The sequence below is a fragment of the Balaenoptera ricei genome, chromosome 5 (genome assembly GCF_028023285.1).
Source record: "Balaenoptera ricei isolate mBalRic1 chromosome 5, mBalRic1.hap2, whole genome shotgun sequence".
Lineage (NCBI taxonomy): Eukaryota > Metazoa > Chordata > Mammalia > Artiodactyla > Balaenopteridae > Balaenoptera > Balaenoptera ricei.
Window position 1 is genome coordinate 5517192 of NC_082643.1, and position 21835 is coordinate 5539026.

At 32.1% G+C, this 21835-nt stretch overlaps 1 protein-coding gene across 3 annotated transcripts in view; it reads right to left on the reverse strand.

Moving 5' to 3' along the window:
- Window positions 1–21525, reverse strand: part of FSTL5 (follistatin like 5) — a 708623-nt gene extending 687098 nt beyond the window's left edge. For all 3 annotated transcript variants that reach the window (XM_059923874.1, XM_059923877.1, XM_059923875.1), the window contains exon 1: window positions 21400–21525. In XM_059923874.1, the coding sequence (XP_059779857.1) occupies window positions 21400–21525 (126 nt within the window). The remainder of the gene's footprint in view (window positions 1–21399) is intronic.
- Window positions 21526–21835: the final 310 nt, after the last annotated feature.

Here is a 21835-nt window from a genome sequence, read left to right on the forward strand (position 1 = left end):
GACAAGTCATATGAATAATAGTTAATAAAATTTAAAAATGTTAGCTTGAGGAATATTTCCAGGGCTGCTCTGTGGAAAGAATATCAGATATTTTATGAAAAAAAGTGACAGAGATGAATTAGCACCCATAATTGAAAGCTACAAGGAGACAGATTTTAGTTCAAAATAAATTAGCATGTTTTCAAGTAACACTGAGGAGTTTCATCCATTTACAAGTGGCTGCATGTTATTTAAAGTAACTTCCTATAAGCTGAATGACTATTTAACAGGCATTTTTGAGATTATTCAATCAAAAAAGAATAATCATTTGATAAATGATGATTTTTAACACATCCAAAATATGTAGCATACAGTAAGTGAACTCTTATGTTAGAAAAGGAATACTTATGAATACTTATGATTTAAATTCTTATACACTTATTAGAAATTTTTATTTGATTTCAGGGGACAAGGGGAGTTATTTTCTTATGTTAAGAAAACTGGAACAATATTATTAAAAATAAAAAAATTAAAAAGTCATAAAAAAAAGAAAGAAAGAAAGAGAGCAACGAAACCAATAAACAGATCCACCAATGATAACAAGCACTAAAAACTATACTAAAAAAAAATAAAGAAAAAAAGAAAACTGGAACATTTTGCCTTCTGTTTTTCCCAGTCATTCTCAAATTTTATGCTGAGTCAGAATTACCAGGAAAGTTGATTTGGTAGATCTGGGTGGTATCTGAAAATTTACATTTCTAACAAGTTCCTGATGGATGCTGGCAGAGTTGATTCTGGGACCACACTTTCTGATTCAATGCCTTAAGGAAGTGGGTTTGTTGTGTTATTGCTGACTTTCAAGCAGGCAAATGGCACCTAGACAACAGTGCAATCTGAGCTCCAGGTTATTATGCAGAAAGGCCAGCCTTTCCAAAATATTATTAAATGAAACATGATAAAAATTAGCTCCTGCACAAAATTATGTTAGATTAAAAATTAGCAAAATATTTTTTTTTAACTTTTAAGGTATATAAAGTTACTAACTTTATATTATTTCTTCATCTTATATCTTTTTCTTTGGCCTCTTGTCAATACCAGATTAAGATCCAAAAGTTTTACTATTATTTATGGTATCCTCCACTGTCTCTCTGCTCCTTACCTCTTTAAACTGAGTTACTCCCTCTATTTCCCTGTAGGGTGAATATTTTCAATCCTTGAAAATATTGAAATAATTCTCAGGGTTTCTGAATAGTTATGTCTTTCCTCCTGCTTAGAACACTTTTACCCCTTCTTTTTGCTACCTAACACCAACGTTCTTTTTCAAGTATCAGCTCTGTTGTTTCTTCACTTACCCAACTCCCCAAAAAACCAGCGTGAATGCCTATCTTATGCATATCAACTGTGTCCTGCAGTTAACTCAAGTTTTTGCTTGATAAATTATCTCCCCGAATGCATAAGTACTAAATACTGTTGAAATCTCTGCACTAATACATACTTAAATAAAAGTATGTTAATATTGGAAGATTTTAAATATCTAAGCTTTACACAGGCATCTTGCATCATAATTTTCAACTGCTGTCAGTTGTGGCTTAAACCAAAGATATTTTCTTCATTATGAACAGAATCACCCTGGCCTGAACAAAGGTGTTGGCTCCTTTTGGAATTTCTTTCACTGTAAATTGTCATTAAAGGCTTCCAAGCATCTTTCCCCAGCCAACTCAGAAATTAAAGGATTCTAATTAAAGAGATGATCCAAACAGACCCTCTGGAAGTTCTGTTCTTGTTATTTGTTTGGAGTTCACTCTCCCAGGCCTTGATTGTGGCTTGAAAGATTAAAGGTTAGATTTTCCTGTTCTGATATCAAGTATATATCATAGACAACAACCCACCCCAGGCGTCACACATTCACATCCTCTCTGGTTAATGTCATTGCATTATTATTTTCTTTGTTCTTACAACTGCAGCAGCAAATACAATTTCTCCCACCTGCACAAAGTTTTCACCAATGTGGGTTACTTTTTATATGGAAACATTTTTCCTTATTAGTTTTATTCAAATTGTATATATATACACACACATACATATATATTTATACATGAAAGTATATATTTTTAATTTAGAAATACTGAAAATTCCTTCTAGAATATATACCTTTTCTATAACATATTTTTTTCTAGAATATATATTTTTTTCTAATTATATATTATAGACTATATTATATATATTTTGAATTTATTCTGTGTATTCTCCGTATATTCTTATTATATGACTTATGTATAATTTCTAAATTTAAAAATGCTTAATATTGCTTTTTAAATAAAAATCAATATTCTTATGGCTTTTTATATTCAACTCTTTGATATGGAATTCTAGCCATTAGTAGAACAGTTGTCTATCCTGACTGCACTTTGGAATCATCCAGGAACCTTTGCAAATATCCATGTCTAGCACCCAATCCCAGAAGCTCTAATTCAATCTTCTAAAGGAATGGACCAGACATCTGTATTTTTATATGATCACAGATGATCCTAATATGCAGTCAAGATTTATACCCACTGCTTTAGAGACCCTAGAGTCAGTTTACACCTGTAATTCTCAAAATATTCTTTAATTGTTCAAAAGAAACAAACTCGACAGAAATATAAAACGTTTTGCTGCAGCTTTGTATAATGTTTCACCATGATGATACTATATATACGTTTTCTGTTGAGAGTCAGTAATATTTGTTACCATTTATAACTGGTAACAGGTAAAACTCCCAACAGATGATCATTTTGTGGCCAGAAATCAATTCACTTTTCTTACATTCCTGATAACAGCACTAACACACAAATGGAAGTAAATAGTTTTGAGATCACTGCTATGGGCTGAATGTATTTCCCCCAGATTAATATGTTGGTGCCTAATCTCCAATGTGATGGTATTGGGAGGTACAGACTATGGGAGGTGATTAGGTCATGAAGATGGAACCCTCATAAGTGGGATTAGTGCCCTTACAAGACGAAATGTGAGAGAGCTGGCTTTCTCCCTCTCTCTCCCTCTCTCTCCCTCTCTCTCTGCCATGTGATGACATAATGAGAAGACTGCTATCTCTGAATCATTAAGAGAGCTCTCACCAGACAACAGATCTGCTGTCACCTTGATGTTTCATTTTCAAGTCTTCAGAATTGTGATAAATAAATGTCTTTTAAGCCACTCAGTCTATGGTATTTTTATTATAGCAGCCTGAACTGATTAAGACAATCATTTTTCTACAGTTCGATCAGTAAAAAAGAAATAAGCCACAGTAGCTTCATTTAGAAGCTCAGTAATTCTACCAGTTGGCACATAATTCAAAAAATAGCTGAGTTTATGTCTTCTACTTGTGTAACATCTTATATCCTATAAACTTAGGTAATTTCAGTAAGATCCTAGTCTCAGCAAATCTCTATTATTAATAGTAATAAAACTATTAGAAAAATAAGATAGTCACAAAATGAATACAAAAATTATTATGCTTTTCAGTAGTAAGCACTCATTCAGAAGAATACAGTTTTCTACAGTAAAATCTGTTTTGTAATTATCAGCAAATATTAAAAAAATAAAATGTTGAGGTCAACCCTAGTAAGGATTGAGGAGAGATGGAAGCTGCTTCAAAAGCCTTATTTTAAAGAATGTAAATAGGAAATTCCATACCTGGAGTGTATTTTACATGAAATAATTAAATAAATAATGTCAAAAACTTTGATGTTTATGTTATGGACAAAAGCTCTAAGAAGTTTAAGTTGTTAATCATTAAGTTTCCTAACATATCAAAAGAGATAAATACCTTTAAGAAAAATTTAAACTACAAAGTTCTGTGATTTATCATTAAGGTAAATTCATAATTGAAGAATGACTTTTTCTGAGTCAGATATTACATACTAATTCACATCATACTAAACTTTCAAAAAGGGACTTGGCAAGAAATTTTGGAGCTTCAGTTTTAGTATTTTTTTTCTCTTGGAGGATGAATATTCAGTCACTTAATCATTCTGTAATTGTTTTATTCAACATTCATCATCAGCAGCAATAACATTACATCTGCTCACATCTTATTTTTTCCAACTAGGTAGACAAAAGAAAGATCTAGAATTAAAATAATTCCTAAGAATCATGCTAAAATATTTTACAAAAATAAATATGCTGGTACAAGCACTTTCAAAACTCTTTGGAATTATCTATTAGAGCTAAATATATGCCCACCTTACAACTACACTCCAAGAGAAATAAGTGCGTATGCCCAACGAAAGCCATACACGAGAACTTCTTAATAGCCCAAACTGGGAACAATTCAAATATACTTCATTAGCAGAATGCATAAAAATTGTGAATTTTGTGTGACAAAACTTTAGAGTAATAAGAACAATATGCTTCCTCTACATTCAAAAATGTGGATAAATATCACGGACATAGTGTTTAGCAAAAAAGAAAAAAATCCATATATAAAAGACTTCTTACAGTAGGATTCCATTTATATGAAGTTCAAAAGCAAAACAAATTAATGGTGAAAAACGTGGAATAGTAATTACCTACAGAAGGTAGTATGGATTCAAATTGGCAAGAGGAATCTTCTGGATTGCAGGAAATATTTTACATTATAATCTGAGTGGTAGTTCTGTGAGTGGATACATATATAAACGTGTATTTGAATGTACAGTGATGACCTATGTACATTACTGTATCTAACTTACCTCAAATTAAAAATTGATGTAGTTCAATATTTTTCCTGAACAACACAGTCTAGTTACTCATAGCAAAATTTTGAGAAATAGTGTTCATACATGGCCAGTTTGTGATTTAAATCCTGTCTCATAATTCTTAAATTATCATCAGCATTCTCTTTCTAGAAAAAAATACCTTAGAATAAGAGACTGGATTAATAATACTTTACTATTTGTTACTACAACTAGATATTAAGCCAGAGTTTTAACATTGTTAGTTTCAAGAGGTGGCAAAGTCAGCTGATGTGTATAGCAACAATTAATTCTAAAAAGCCACTAGAGCAGAGTTCCCTGAATTGTGTTTCCCAGAATATCAGATGGTGTTCAAAATTTTCTATAGTTCATTTAGTTGGGAAATTCTAGGTTAAGCAAAGTTTAGAATATTTCTCAGATTTTAATATGCTCTTGTGCATTGTGGATTTTCACAGAATTACATATGCAGTTTTCTCCAAATGACTTGGCCATTAGAATCCATTTTCAGCAGAAAATTTCTCAGAAATAATTTCTCAGGGGCAATGAATGTAGACTTCTGGGAGGTGAATAAGGAATTTTATTATATCAATCAAAAAGAAAAATCCTAAGATCTTCAGGAATAGTTTTCCAGAGAGAGAGAGACACTGAACACAGCAAGAAGTTTTAATCTATAGTGTATAACCCAATTATATTTATCATTTTAAGGGGGTGATTATAAAGATGGACTTAAACAGTAGGCTGATATTTCACATGGAGAATTAAAAGGAATTGCTTTTCTTTGGGGGGAACACATAGTTATTTGGAATCCCAAGTTTTGAAGAAAGAGTTTTTATATAGGAACTGAAAATCTAGTAGAATTGGTAAAAATATTGTTGTGATGGAAATATTTTTACACACAATACACAAAATACATGCATGTAAGTACTTTGACGGAGGGTTTTAAACAAATTTATCAAAAAAGATATCACTAATGTGTAAAGTCCCTACCTACTCTTAGTTAGAAGATGAGAATTTTATTTGCAAATCTATCACTAATTGATTTTAGCAACTTGGGCATTTAGCAATTAGGACTTGAATTTTTCATTAGCCAAATGAAGGTATTAGACTTGTAGACAGATCAGATACACTTCAACTTTTAATGAAGTTTTTGTAACTTATGTATAAATAAATGCAATTAGGTGTCAAAAATTTAATTTTTTCCCTTGGAAAAAAGCTTTTAGAATTGTCCTCAATTAATATATATATATATACATATATATATATAAATTATAAAATTTATTCACATATCTTAAATATCTGTATTGTTAAAATAAACTTAGGGCTTCCCTGGTGGCGCAGTGGTTGGGAGTCTGCCTGCCAATGCAGGGGACACGGGTTCGCGCCCTGGTCTGGGAGAATCCCACATGCCGGGGAGCGACTGGGCCCGTGAGCCACAATTACTGAGCCTGCGCGTCTGGAGCCTGTGCTCCGCAACAAGAGAGGCCGCGATAGTGAGAGGCCCGTGCACCGCGATGAAGAATGGCCCCCACTTGCCGCAACTGGAGAAAGCCCTCACACAGAAACGAAGACCCAACACAGCCATAAATAAATAAATAAAATATTTTTAAAAATTTAAAAAATAAACTTAAATGATAAACACAAAAAGTGAAAGTCAACAGTATTCAGTTGATGAAATGGAATTGATACAATGAGTGACGTAATGTTGAAGCTGTATTAACACTTGGCCACATGCTTATGGTACTGATAGGAATGTAAACACAGTAAGGTTAAATATCTTTTACTTTCATATTCTTCAAAGATAAAATAGTAGTTCATTTTTAAGACTTGTTAAAAATCTAGTATGATGTGATAAAGCAAGAGATATTTTTCTCGTCACAATAGTTACATGTTCTCTTACACTTTCTTTTCCTAATTGGAGTTTTAATTCCTTCTTTTAAATGCTATATCTGCTATTTCTGGTTTGCATATCGTTAATCTTCTCAGAGAAGTGAGTTATAGAGATCATATACTAGGGAAATACTATTTTAGATCTTAAATTGGGTGTGACCGATTAATTTTAGTGGCTCATAAACTAACTGCAATAGATGAATTCCTAAATTTTTTAACAATGAACAATCTATGTTTTGGAATTACATGAATGTTTATATATCACAGTAAATATGTAATTATATATTATAAAACATATTACTATATATAATTATAAATATACAAACATATAAATACACATGCATATATAAAAATATACAGATATATCTTTAGGTGTACAGTAATAAAATATAGCATTATTTTAGTCATATCTAATTTGTACTAATAGTTATAGCTTTCAATTATTGTTTACTTAAACATTTAAAACTTCTGCCCAAATGCAGACCCTTTTTATTGTCTTCACATTGTTTTCTATGAAATCACACTGACGAAGTTAACAGTGGCTTTACTGACCTTGAAATTTTACAGTAATATAAATACTTCCATAAAATAATTTATATACTTTGAAGTACTTATAAAATGTACAGAACTTTAAAAACCAAATATTAAATATATGTGTGTGTATATATATATATATATATATATATATATATATATATATATATATATAACAAACAATGGGCAAAGAGATTTTAACAGATTTCACAAAATAAAATTCTTGAATGGCCAGTACACAAATGAAAAGATGCTCAATGTCACTAGTCATCAAGAAAACTCAAATTAAAACTATAATGAATAAGACTCAGAATGGCTAAAATTAAAAACACAGAAAAAAGCAAATATTTCCAAAATGTGCAGTAACTGAAATTGTATGCATTAATCTTAAGAATGTAAAATTGTACATCTACTTTAAGAAAAGTTTTGGTAGTTTCTTATTCAAGGAAAAATACCTACCCTACAAACAAGCAATTCACTGCTATCTATTGACCCAAGGGAAATGAAAATATACAAACATGAAGGATTTATACAGGAATGTTCTTAGCAGCTTTATTTATAAGAACTCCAACCAGGTTTTCATCAATAGGATCTGGATTTTTAAAAAAAACACTGTGGTATTTCATATTCTGGAATACTATTCAACAATAAAATTAAATATATTATGGAGAAGCTCAATAACATAGATGAATCTCAAAAACATTACAATGAGTAAGAGAAGTATTACACAAATCTGCACATGTGGCATGATCCCTTTTACATGAGATTTTAGAATGGACAAAACTATATTATGGTGAAAAATATCAGAACTTTGTTTGCCTCAGAGGGAATGGGGTCAGAGACTGCCTGGGAAGTGGTGTGAGGGAATTTCCTTGGGGAATGATGACATTCCAATCTTGATACACCTGTATCTAGATGCCTGTTTCACAAATGTACACATTTGTCAAAAACTCAGAGAATGAAGACATAAGTTTTGGGTTTTCCACTGTATGGATAAAGTATTTTAAAATAATTTTAAAAATTCTAAATAAATATTAACTCTAGTTAATGATATAGTTAAATCTAGTTAAAGTAAGAAAGAAGAGATTAATGTCTATAATATAATTTGAAATTAATACAACAGTAAGATAAATTAATAAATGGAAAGAGGGATGGAGAGGCACACAAACACACACATAAATATGTGAAAATCAAACATAGCAAAATATTCATTGATGTCTTGGTTACACGGGCGCACACTGTAAAATTCTTTCAAATTTGCCTGAATGCTTAAATTTTCATTCTAAAATTTGGGTAAAAATAAAATATAAGGGATACATAATTCCCTTCAATAATTTCCTAAACCTTCATACAATTAAGACAAATGTTTATATTACTTCAAAGCATATATTTTTAAAATAAAAATTGTTGTATTTTTATTTACTTGTTTGTTTTGATAATGTCAGAACACTTGTTTTTGTTAGGTCTCTATAGAAACTTAGTTGGCAAAATTTCCTGAGGATGTATAAACTGGCAAATAATAGAAATATATTCTTTTGAAATACTGTATCATGTGGACATTTCAATGACTGACCTTCATTACCACAGGAATTTTTCAGTAGATGAGGTAAATATTCACAAAATAACTTTCTGAGAGCTTTATTCAGATTGTGTTGAATCTATAGATCAAGTTGGGAAGAAATGTTATCTTGACAATATTGAGTCTTCTTATCTATGAACATAGGATATCTCTTAATTTATTTATTTTTTGATTTTGTTTATTTTGTAGTTTTCCTCATATAGATCTTGTACATGTTTTGTTAGATTTATACCTGAGTATTTCATTTTTGTGAGTGCTAATGTAAATGGTATTATGTTTTTAATTTCAAATTCCATTTATTCATTGCTGGTAAAAAGGGAAGTGATTCACTTTTGTATATTAACCTTGTATCCTATGAAATTTCTACAATCACTTATTAGTTCCAGGAGGTATTTTGTCAGATTTTGACTGGAAAGTCCAGACCAGACCCACATATATATAGTCAGCTGATCTTTGACAAGAGAACAAAGGCAGTACAATGGAAAAAGATAGATCACTACTCAAACTTCAGAATTAGTGAATCATTTTCCTACATACTAACAATGAACATGTGGAATTTGACATTGAAAAGACAATAACACTTTCATTAGCACCCAGAAATATTAAATACTTAGATATAAACCTAACACAATATGTACAAGATCTATATAAAGACAACTACAACACTCCAATGAACAAAATCAAAGAACTAAATAAATGGAGAGATATTCCATGTTCATGGATATAAAGGCTCAATATTGTCATGATTTCAATTCCTCCCAAGTTGATCTATATGTTCAATGCAACTCCAGTCAGAATCTCAACCACTTATTTTATGGATAATGACAACTGATCCTAAAGTTTGAGAGGAAAAAGACCCAGAAAAGGCTAAACAATATTGAGAAAGAAGGAGGTGTGGGTACTGACACGAATGCACTTAGGACTTATCATAAAGCTACAGTAATCAAGAGAGTGTGGCATTGGTGGAAGAATTGACAAATAGCTCAATGGAACAGAGTAGAGTCCAGCTCAGACCCACAGTAATATAATCAACTGATCTTTGATGAAAGAGCAATGGCAGTACAATGGAGCAAAGATAGCTTTTTCAACAAATGATGCTGGAACAACTGGACACCTACATTCACCTGTGAATCTAGACACAGACTTGAAACCCTTCACAAGAATCACCCAAAATGAATCTTAGGCTTATATGTGAAATGGAAAACTATAAACCTCCCAGAAGGTAATAACACAGGAGAAAATGTAAATGACCTTGAGTACGGCAATGACTTTTAAAATACTACAAAAAAGACATGATTCAGGAAAGAAATAATTGTGAAGCTGAACTTCATTAAAGTTAAAAAATGTCTTCTCTGCAAAAGACAATGTCAAGAAATGAGAAAACAAGTCACAGTCAGGAAGAAAATATCTGAAAATAGCACATCTGATAAAGGACTATTATTCAAAATATACAATGGACTCAAACTCAACAATGAGAAAACTAATAACCCAATTTAAAAAATGGGCAAAAGACCTGAGCAGACACCTATACCAAGAGAATATACAGATGACAAATAAACATATAGAAATATGTTAAACGTCATATGTCTTTAGTGAATGGCAAATTAAAACCACAGTGAGATACCACTATATGTATATTAGAATGGCTAAAATCCAAATAGTTGGCAACACCAAATGCTGACAAGAATGTGGAACCACTCTCATTTACTGTTGATGAGAATGCAAAATGGTGCAGCTACTTTGGAAGACAGTGTAACACTTTCTTATAAAACTAATCATACCCTTCCATATGATTCAATAATCACACTCCTTGGAATTTCCCCAGATGAGTCGAAAACTTATGTCCACACAAAAACCTGCACACAGATGTTTATAACAGTTTTATTTTAATTATCAAAATCAAGCAACCGACATGTCCTTCAGTAAGTAAGTAGATAAATAAATTGTGGTACATCCAGACAATGGACTATTATTCAGTACTAAAAAGAAATGAGCTATCAAGACATGAAAAGATATGGAAAAATCTTTAGTGCATACTACTAAGTGAAGGAAGCCAATCTGTAAGGGCTATATTCTGTACGATTCCAACAACGTGACATTTTGGAAGAGGCAAAACTATGGAGACAATAACATGTTAGAGTTTATGGGGTGTTATGGGAGAGAGAGATAAATAGGCAGAGCACAGAGTATTTTTAGGAGGATGAAATTATCCTGTATGCTACTACAATGGTGCTAAGGCAAACCATGGACTTCAGGTAATAATGATTTGTCACTGTTGGTTCATGAATTGTAACAAAAGTACCATGTGGTGCAGGATGCTGATAGTGAGGGAAGCTTATAGATGTGGTGCCAGGAAGTATATGGGCACTCTCTAGACTCTCTACTCGATTGTGCTGTGAACTTAAAAGTGTTATAAGAAAATAGTCTATTTAAAAATTGGGAAAGAGAAAAGAAGCCCTTTAGGAGAAAATAAAACCACATTGCCACCATTGCTGATAGCATATGTAAGTATCCTTCTGACAGGATGTTGAAAATAGACATTTTTTGTTGGATGGTTCTACCAATTGGTAGTATAATGACTGACAGCCCAATCTTTGAATGGGCCATTTGTTTAACACACACAAGTGATAAACTCCCAATCACTTTCAGACAGACTTGTGGCTAGTTCAGCTTGTGTGATCTTCAATAAAGACCTTTTCCTCTCAGGCACTCACTTTTCCCATCTGTATTATATGCTTTTAAAGATGGATTGAATATTTTCTACTATTTTATAGCTCTAAAACCACTATATCTCAGCTCATATACAGGGAACCCGACGCCAGAAATAAGCAGTAAGCAATATTAGTTAAAACTAATCCTATTCTTTTCAACTGTGATCTATACACCATAGGGATTTTATGCCTTAAACATGTTGAATGTCAAGCTCATAAATCAGAATATTTCTTTTCATTTATAATACAGAGCTTTGCTAATTGAATTCACAATAGAATTTTAATAATGGAAGATGTACAAAACAACTTATAATTAGTTTACACATTGAAGTAGTGAATACAAATATTAGGTTGTGGTATATTAATATTAATTTACCTCATTTGCCTGTTCTTAACTCATAAGCCTTTTTTCTACATGTACATGTTTAGAGTAACCACACTGAACCCTGTTATAAACTATGACACCTATATATATATTTTTTAACAGGAGGTAGTATAATGTGCTTAATTAGTGGTAGATCTGGGTCTATCAGTAGTTTGTTTTCCTTAGCAAACTGATGTGTACTAGCACATTCTTTCCACAGAAATGAGGAGAAAAATACAACTATATCTAAAGATAAGAAGGTTTTGGAAGTTAATCAAAAGTCAATCAAAATGAACAATAATGACAAACCTGTTTAACCACATCTAGGTCCTAATATTCTGGTGCTTCTTGATCAGTAAAAGAATCAATAACTGTTCAGGGAAACAGGGATAAAGCCACTGTTTTTCAACTATCTATCTATCTATATAAATTTTTTAAATTATTGAGTTGGGTAAGAGAAAGCATTGTGGCTCAGGTCACTTGAAATTCATCCCAGAGTGGTAAAAAACATCATAAGTGCCCAAGACTAGCACATAAACAGAGTTTTCTGGAATCCTGACAAGCTTGGTTCTAATAAACTATATGAATTTGATTTATTTGACTACTTTGTTATATTTTATTGAATAGATGTAAGTAGAATGCTAATGCATCCCATTTTTAACATTTCAAAACTTCAAATCTTCAAACGAAAGCAGTTATAACTACTACTTTTAAAGTTTTACAAAAAATATTTTAATGTAGGGTCATAGAGGTATAAAGGGACAGACTTTATGCATATCACCCTACACATCTGTAATAATAGTACTGCTTTGAGAATTCATTCTCAAAAGGATCAAATGACTAGTAGGTTCTTATCTTGAAGATTTTAAAAGTTAGATATATCCCTTTATTGACTTATTTTTGGTAAGGAAAGTGATTTAGTCAACCACATGCCGATTTTCCCCAGATTAGCAAATATTTCCTGGTGTAAAGGAATAAACATGAAAGCAACACATTCGAAGGTCGACAAAACATTTTTTTCCTTAAAGTTCTAGAAAGTACAAAATTAAGCAGTAAAAGGTAGGATGAAGTTATACCTATGCACTTGGTTTGCAAATCAACTTTGAAATACATATCATTAGTTCAGGCCTTAGATACACTTGATGGTGACTCTGACCTCCTGATACAGGTGGTACTCCCCTTGTGTCTTGGGAGACAATCCCCCTCATGTTTTTGCACATCTCCTGAGCAGAGACACTGACTGTCATTTGCTCTGGAATCTATTCAAGGATGTTTGTACAGCACGCAGCTTTGAAACACAGAGATAATGTCCCCTTCCGGAGCAAAGGCAAGTGTATATACAGCCTTAGAAGACAGAGATTGTATCTCTAATCCAAGCAAAGGGCAAGACTACCTACTGTCCAGTGTCCTAAAGATAATGTCTTCTTCTGGTGCAAAGAACGGCCCATATGGTGTCCTTCAATGCACAAATCTTCTATATCCTATGGTGTATGCTGCTATAACATAGCCCTCTTTGCATAGTCCTGTGGAAACTAGGCTTCAGGCACTAGCTCAATTAATAGCGGAACTTCATTTATCAGAAAAAAATAAATAAATGTTCTCCTTTTTCAAACATAATTTTTGGATTAAAAAATCTGATTTGCATTTCTCTAATAACTAGCAATGTTGAGCATCTTTTCATGAGCCTTTTGGCCATCTGTATGTCTTCTTTGGAGAAAAGTCTATTTAGATTTTCTGCCCATTTGGATTGAGTTGTTTATATATATATATACATATGTAAATATATATATATAGATAGATAGATATAGATATAGATAGATAGAGAGAGAACTGTATGAGCAGTTTCTATATTTTGGAGATTAATCACTTGTCAGTTGCATCATTTGCCAATATTTTCTCCCATTTTATAGGTTGTCTTTTCATTTTGTTTCTGGTTTCTTTTGCTGTGCAAAAGCTTTTAAGTTTAATTAGGTCCCAACTGTTCATTTTTGTTTTTATTTCCATTACTCTAGGAGACGAATCCAAAAAGATATTGCTGCAATGGATGTCAAAGAGTGTTCTGCCTACGTTTTTCTAGAGGAGTTTTATAGCATCTGGTCTTACATTTAGGTCTTTAATCCATTCTCAGTTTATTATTGTGTATGGTGTTACAGAATGTTCTATTTTCATTCTTTTATGTATAGCTGTCCAGTTTTCCCAGCACCATTTACTGAAGAGAGTGTCTTCTCTCCACTGTATATTCTTGCCTCCTTTTTTGTAGATTAATTGATCATAGGTGCATGGGTTTATTTCTGGGTTTTCTATCCTGTTCCATTGATCTATATTTCTGTTTTTGTGCTGGTACCATACTGTTTTGACTACTGTAGCTTTGTAGTATACTCTGAAGTCAGGGATTGTGATTCCTCCAGCTCCATTCTTCTTTCTCAAGATTGCTCTGGCTATTAGGGGTCTTTTGTGTTTCCATACAAATTTTAAAATTTTTTGTTCTAGTTATGTGAAAAATGCCAAGAAATGCAAATCAAAACTACAATGAGGTATCACCTCACACCAGTCAGAATGGCCATCATCAAAAAGTCTACAACTAATAAATGCTAGAGAGGGTGCGGAGAAAAAGGAATCCTCCTACACTGTTGGTGGGAATGTAAATTTGTACAGCCAGTATGGAGAACAGTACGGAAGTTCCTTAAAAAACTAAAAATAGAGCTACCATATGATCCTGCAATTCCACTCCTGGCCATATATCTGGAGAAAAACATAATTCAAAAATATACATGCACTCCAATGCTCATAGCAGCACTATTTATAATAGCCAAGACATGGAACAACCTAAATGTCCATAGCCAGATGAATGAATAAAGAAGATGTGGTATATTTATACAATGAAATATTACTCAGCCATAAAAAGAATGAAATAATGCCATATGCAGCAATGGACGGGCCTATAGATTATCATACTAAGTGAAGTAAGCCAGACAGAGAAGGACAAATATCATATGATATCTTTTATATGTGGAATCTAAAAAAAAAAGATACAAACAAACTTATATACAAAACAGAAATAGACTCACAGACATAGAAAACACCTATGGTCACTAATGGGGAAAGGTGGGGAAGGATAAATGTGGAGCTTGGGATTAACAGATACACACTATTATATATAAAACAGATAAACAAGGACCTACTGTATAGTGCAAGGAACTATACTCAATATTTTGTAATAACCTATAAGGGAAAATAATCTGAAAAATAATATATATGTATATGTATAACTGAATCACTTTGCTGTGCACCTGAAACTAACACAAAATTGTAAATCAACTATACTTCAATAAAAAAATAAAACATAAAAAGCCAGAGATTTATTAATAATAATCAATCACTAAGATATATATGGAATAAATATATCTATATATTAATTGATTAATTCCTTAACATTTACTTAATCAATCATTTCACCATGATGTCTTTACTTCCCTCATCACGACCATTTTTGCTCTTACATAATGGTCCAAATCGCTTCTTGACCCCTGCAAAATACATTAACATTTTAAAAGGCCTTCCCTTGAACATGCTGGAAGCAGTAAGATATTTCAGATGGAATGGCAAAATTTTTAGTCAGTCAGGAAATAATGCTCCTGGGTTTGCCTGAAGGTTTCTATCCTCTGAGCAGTCACGGTTTTGATGTGTTGTTTAATGTTTTTCTCCTTCCCTAGAGTTCTCTCCTGTCACTCTTCACCAATCCACATCTATCAATCTTTTAATACCAAAAGTAAAACATCACCTCCCACAAACGACTTCTTTGAATTATAGTGCACTGCCATGCATAGCAACACTCTCTGGACTTATTAAATTATGCAAACTCTTTGCTCCATTTGCACGGTAACTACTTTCATAGACTAACATTTTGATTAGGAAGTAAAGGGATAGTAATGCAATTTTGGTTTTCTCTGCACTATAAAGCTGGGCATCACATTCTCTGGCCACACAAACATGTAAGCTATTTAACATCTTTCAGTGGTCCCACTAGGTATACTCAAAGAGAACTCCTTACTGTTCTCATAAGATCTTCCCTCTAGCTTGGCTTTGATCACCAGTATCAGCAAACAATGTAGCAGTGCGATCAGTGCCGAAGGTAAGAAAAAGGATGTTAGATAAGGCACCGACCCTAACAGGATTTACAGTGAACTGACTAGGGTAATATGCTGAAATATTAGTACACGCATATTACAGGTTTGTGACTACAACAGGAGTTTTAATTGTGATAGGAAATTATGACTCAGCAGGAAACAGAGAGGAGAAAGAAATACTGGATGAAAGAGAGGAAGAAAAGTCTAGGAATGGAAATGAAAAAAAAAAAAAAATACCTCGACAGTAGAGGAAAAGGAGCCCAGAATTTGTGGTTAGGTGATAGGAGTTTACATTCTAGTTCTCTCTTTATTGGTGAGAACAGACTATGGTTATGCTGAGATAGCAAACAACTCCCAAGTCTCAGTGGTTTAAAACAGAAGATTTTCCCTTCATTTCACATTTCAATTTTAATAATATCATTTGGATAAACAGGAATAATACTCCCTGCATCGCAGGATTATTGTAGAATTAAATTACAACAATGTATATGAAAGTACGTAGTGCAATATAAGTATGCAATGTTCACTAATTGCCAGTGTGTTTCACTCATCCTAGTTATTTAGACACTTGGGATGATTTAAGCTGACACCACCTTGATCAGATGCTGTTTGTCATGCTAGAAGAAAAAGAGAATTCAGAAAGATTTTACAATTGGGATCAAATGTTCAGCCCAGATGCATTTCATGTCACTTCTTACAGTTCATTAGCCAGAAGTAGACACATAGTCACATCAACCACAAAGGGACCAAGACATAAAATCGTGCCTTACTACTATGTGATCAGAATGCAGAGAGAATAGGAAATACACAGCACACAGGTCAAATTACTACAAAAATTACTCACTGTGGAATGGGCATTAAGATATATAGACTCTGTATTAAATCCTAAATCCTGCTTCCTAACATTATAAGGGTGTTGTATTAAACAATTACTAAACATTTTTGAAGCCCAATTTTCTCATTTATCAAATGGTAATAAAACCACTTATGACATGAAAATCTTCATATAATTAAACCAATGTATAGAATAAAGCTAACAGAGTACCTGGTATACAGTCAATGTTCTGTGAGACTAAGTTCTGTATGGGCTGCTCTGAGTATACAAATTCTGGAGATGGCTTAAAATTTGGGAGACTTCAGGGAATTTTCTCACAAATGCACATGGCAGCCAATAGTTACTATTATGCTCAACACCCAGATTCCTAGCAACAGACCAGCAGTTAGGGTGGTGACTATTGCTTCCTAGTGAGACTTCATTGGGAGACTGGCCTAAACCAGAGCTACAGCAACCTTCAGAAGAAGGCATTCAATCTGGCCAAGAAAATGGAGGTGGGAACATTGTGGTTGTGCTTATGGAAAGGCAAGAGGAACAATCTGAAAGAACATGAGATGTTTCTCGTTGAAGTTAATGTCACGTTGCTTTACTACCATCATCATCTTTATGCTTTTCTGGTCCCTCTTCCACATCTGTTGTCTACCTATGCTTTTATCTACCTCTTACTAATCTCATTGATTCTGTCTGTTCCCCTCTCTTCTCCTTGCGAAAGTAACTTTTCCTTTCTGATTTTAATAATATCATTTGGATAAACAGGAATAATATTCCCTGCATCCCAGGATTACTGTAGAATTAAATTACAACAATTAATGTATATGAAAGTACATAGTACAATATAAGTATGCAATGGTTATTTTAAAATAATAATGAAGGAAGAGCCACTATTTGGATTTGCATTTTGTAATTGTATTTTACAATTTTACAGTGCTAATGAATTCCTACTCTTAAGTTCAATAAATACTTGTTGGGTAAACACATTGGATGAAACACAGGATCAGCTCCCTTAGATACATACTATGGACTATAATTAAGATTCTATAATTAGCATGATGGATTTATGTTACTCATTTTTATCTTGAGACAGACAAATATATTTGTAATCACATTTGTGTGTATATAGAGTTGTAAATGATATAACTATGTACATACATGTTTATAATTATATCTACACTATTTCTATGTAAAATGACAAATAATTCTCACATTTCAGTTTTTGCTCCCAAAAGGGGATTCACTATACAGTTAACACACAAATATTTGATAAAAATGAATTCTGTATATACATTTGTCTGGATTCAAAGTACAGACAACTCTCTGGGGAAAATGTGGAGATTGGCTAATCAGAACTCAGTATCTATCATATCTATTATTTTATAGTTTTGTAGTTAATAACTAATATTTAATACTAGTGACACCTATCCAAAGGTTTATAGATGTTATTATTCCTTGCAATTTAAATAAAACCATGTAGGTTAAAAAATAACAAATAAGAGGAAATCAATTTATGTAATGCTATTAAAATAATGTATTTTAAAAATTTATTAAGTATAGCTCTATTGATTTTACTCTGGTAAAATGATAGAAAAAGAAATTATTTCTGACTTATTATTAATTATAATAATATGGTATAATTATACATGTATATCATCTTGATTTAAGCCTTATTCTAGCCAACAGATGGAATCATTCATTCTACATATATTTGTTTCTTGTTTACCATGTGTCACAAACTGTTCTAGGTGCTGTGTTATAGCAAGATGAATAGTAGCTTATATCATAATGGAAGGAAACATCCAACAAACTAATAGATAATTAAAATAGATATCTTGCAAATAGTGATGTATTCTATGAGTGGAAATAAGAAATAGAGACACAGACGTAGAGAACAAACGTATGGATACCAAGGGGGGAAGGGGAGGTGGGATGAACTAGGAGATAGGGATTGACATATATACACTATTGATACTATGTATAAAATAGATAACTGATGAGAACCTACTGTATAGCACAGGGAACTCTACTCAATGTACTGTGATGACCTAAATGGGGAGCAAATCCAAAAAAGAGGAGATATGTGTGTATGTATAGCTGCTTCACTATGTGGTAGTGTAGAAACTAACACAACATTATAAAGTAACTATACTCCAATAAAAATTTTAAAATAAACAAATAAATAAATATGAGAGAAGAGTACAGAAGAAAACATTTTACAAAACTATTTAGAATATCAGTAAGAAGACTAGAAAAGGCCCTTCCTGTTTAAGACAAAAAAAAAAAAAAAATGGACATAAAAAGTTTAGAACCTCTGGGACTAATTAATAAAAGCTTATTTCCTAGCAAAAAAGAAAAAAAAAAGAAAAAAGAAAGAAAAGAAAAGAAATCAAACAGGGGATCTAGGGAATGTCTATGTTTGTCCCATTTTCAATTATGGTTTGGGAAAGCCTAACAAAGTAGCATGTGAACCTAACTGGAATGAAAGCAGTGGAAAAAGGACGACCAGGTAGCCCTGGGATTCAAACAGTGACTGATATAAACAAAAATAAATAGTATAATGAGATTAGTCTTCAAGGTCTTGGGGAAGGAAAAGTAGATCCCAGTGGCTGGGTCAGGGGTTGATAGTGTGTGGAAAGTATCTGGTGGGACACTGCAGGAACTTGCACAGCTCAAGGTGCTTCTTTATTCCTGTCAAATACACACGTTTACACACACACACACACACACAGAGTCACAGAATGCCTCTTATAGTTTCATGTCACCTCTGTCTCACGTCATTTGAAAGTTAGGTATTACATAGCATTCTCTGCTATCTGCTTCTACATACTAGCAATCATGTATTGTTTCTAATTATTTCGGGCTAAAGACACAGAGATGGAAAAGATTGGGAGGTGACTTTGATCATTTTGGGTGGGTATTAGTCTTTCTAAAACAGGTTTAACTCATTTGTTGTTTCATTTCCTTAAAGGTTTCTTAAATCACACAGCAGTGCAGGATAAGAAATTTATCTTCAACGTCCAAATTTAATTCAAAATTATTTATAAATAATACATAAAAATCTGTGGTTTATATTTAGCAGGGGAACAGTCAAAACTCCTAGTCATGCATTCTACCTGTCATTTTTCTGCCATCGATTCAATTAAACAGTATCTACTATATTCATGGCACCAGGAATGAAAAGATTAGAAAGGCACAGTTTCTGACCTAAGACACATAACATAGGGCAGACACAAAGCATGGAATAAATATTCACTGGGTCTGTAACAGTATGAGTCAATATGTTGAAATAATAATGTGTTTTGAGAGCATTCATAAAGGAGTTATTATTTCTAAGTTTGGGGCAGTGATAAAACTTATTCTTAGCCCAAGAAGTAGGGGAAACAAATGATATTTGAAAGATAGTAGAACGAGGCCAATTCTCCAATTGTATTTATCCAGACTGAACACTTTAATAACTTATTTACTTTTACATGAGACTAAATTTCTACAATGATTTTTGACATTGAAGAATATTTTATATTTTACTTATTTTCTCTTTTATTCCTATCAAATCTATCCTGCATGTTATACCCTAGCCTATTGATATATTTAATAAATATATGCATTCAGAAAAATCCTTTAACATTCTAAGAATTTTTATTTCTCATCTATCGAATGAAAATAGATACGTCTTCATCAGTTTGTTTTGAAGATTAAATAAAATAATACATTTAATAGCTTAGCCTAGTGTCTGGCACATAAAAATCCCAGTAAATGTTAGCAATTTTATCAAAATACAATAATGTGATGAAAGAATTTCAGCAAAAATAAATGTCACTAGCATGTATTGAATGTAAGGGAGAAAATCAATATAGTTATGTTTATTTCAAGTGTTTTTTAAAAGACAAGTAGCATAAGAAATTTTAAAGTACATATGTTCTTTTCAAAATCAGCATTTTTGTCTTTTTTCAGTTCTCTAGGAAAACCAAAATGTATTGTAAACTTATTTGATTGAATAAAATGTTGCTTCAGTATCTTATTTGCAGTATCATGATCTGTTATTAAAATAAAAGCACTAGCTTAATTTATTGTAAGTATATAATCTATATAATTTATAGAATTCTTAAATGTCAACTTATTTTTTTCTTGAAAATATTTAACATAAATAAATGAAGTATTTTCTCAACATTAGACAACACAAAATTATAATTTTTGATGAAGTTAAAATGTCTAATGATTTTTATAAAAACAAAAACTGCCAAACTATATCTCTAGATGGTACAGACATCCTTTTCTGTTTATCTTTATGACAAATTCAAGAATATAACAATATTGTTTTATTTTGAAAAGTTCTAAACTTAAAATTAATATCAAAATAATAGAAAGCATCTGGGTGATTAGGTCTTAACATATTTACTGATTTTTATAAATCCTTTACTATTACTTCACTTGAACTTTTAGTGACATATTTTTAAAATAACCCATCTCTATAATTTGTTAAAAAGTATTTAATTCCCAAAGTTGTAAGTTTCCAAAAGTACTACTATTTCATGTTTTAAAATGTGATTTTTATGTAAATTATATTCTGAAAGCATATTCTGAAATAAGTGCTCCTAAGTGAGTAGTAAACCAGACAACCAATAGTTTAGTTCATAACCGCTAGACACTAGGAGCAAGTCCAGATGGGTACTGTACCTTGTGTCGCAATCTTATTAGAGGCTGATAAGATTTAAGGCCATATCCTGCTTCTTTGGTTGGCCTTCCTTCTGACTCCAGAAAAATGAATCCAAGAATCAAAACAGCTGACCAGCACTTAAACATCCTTATTGCTTTTCACCTGTGAAAATTAACATTGCAAATAATCAGAAAATACATTCTATACTGAATAAATGTATCAAGAAATATTCAATAGCAAATAGAAATCTTCATAGATCTAATCAAAACCTGGCAGCAGTCGCCAACTGAATCCATAATAGGTAAGAATCTCTGAATAAAGATTATCTTTTTGATCATAACAAATATCGTTTGTTTTACTCATACAGCTTTACACAACATTGAATAAGTAGAAATTTAGGGGCCAATAAAAATGTATTGAGAAACAATTAATAAACACATGTTGAAAGAAAATTTT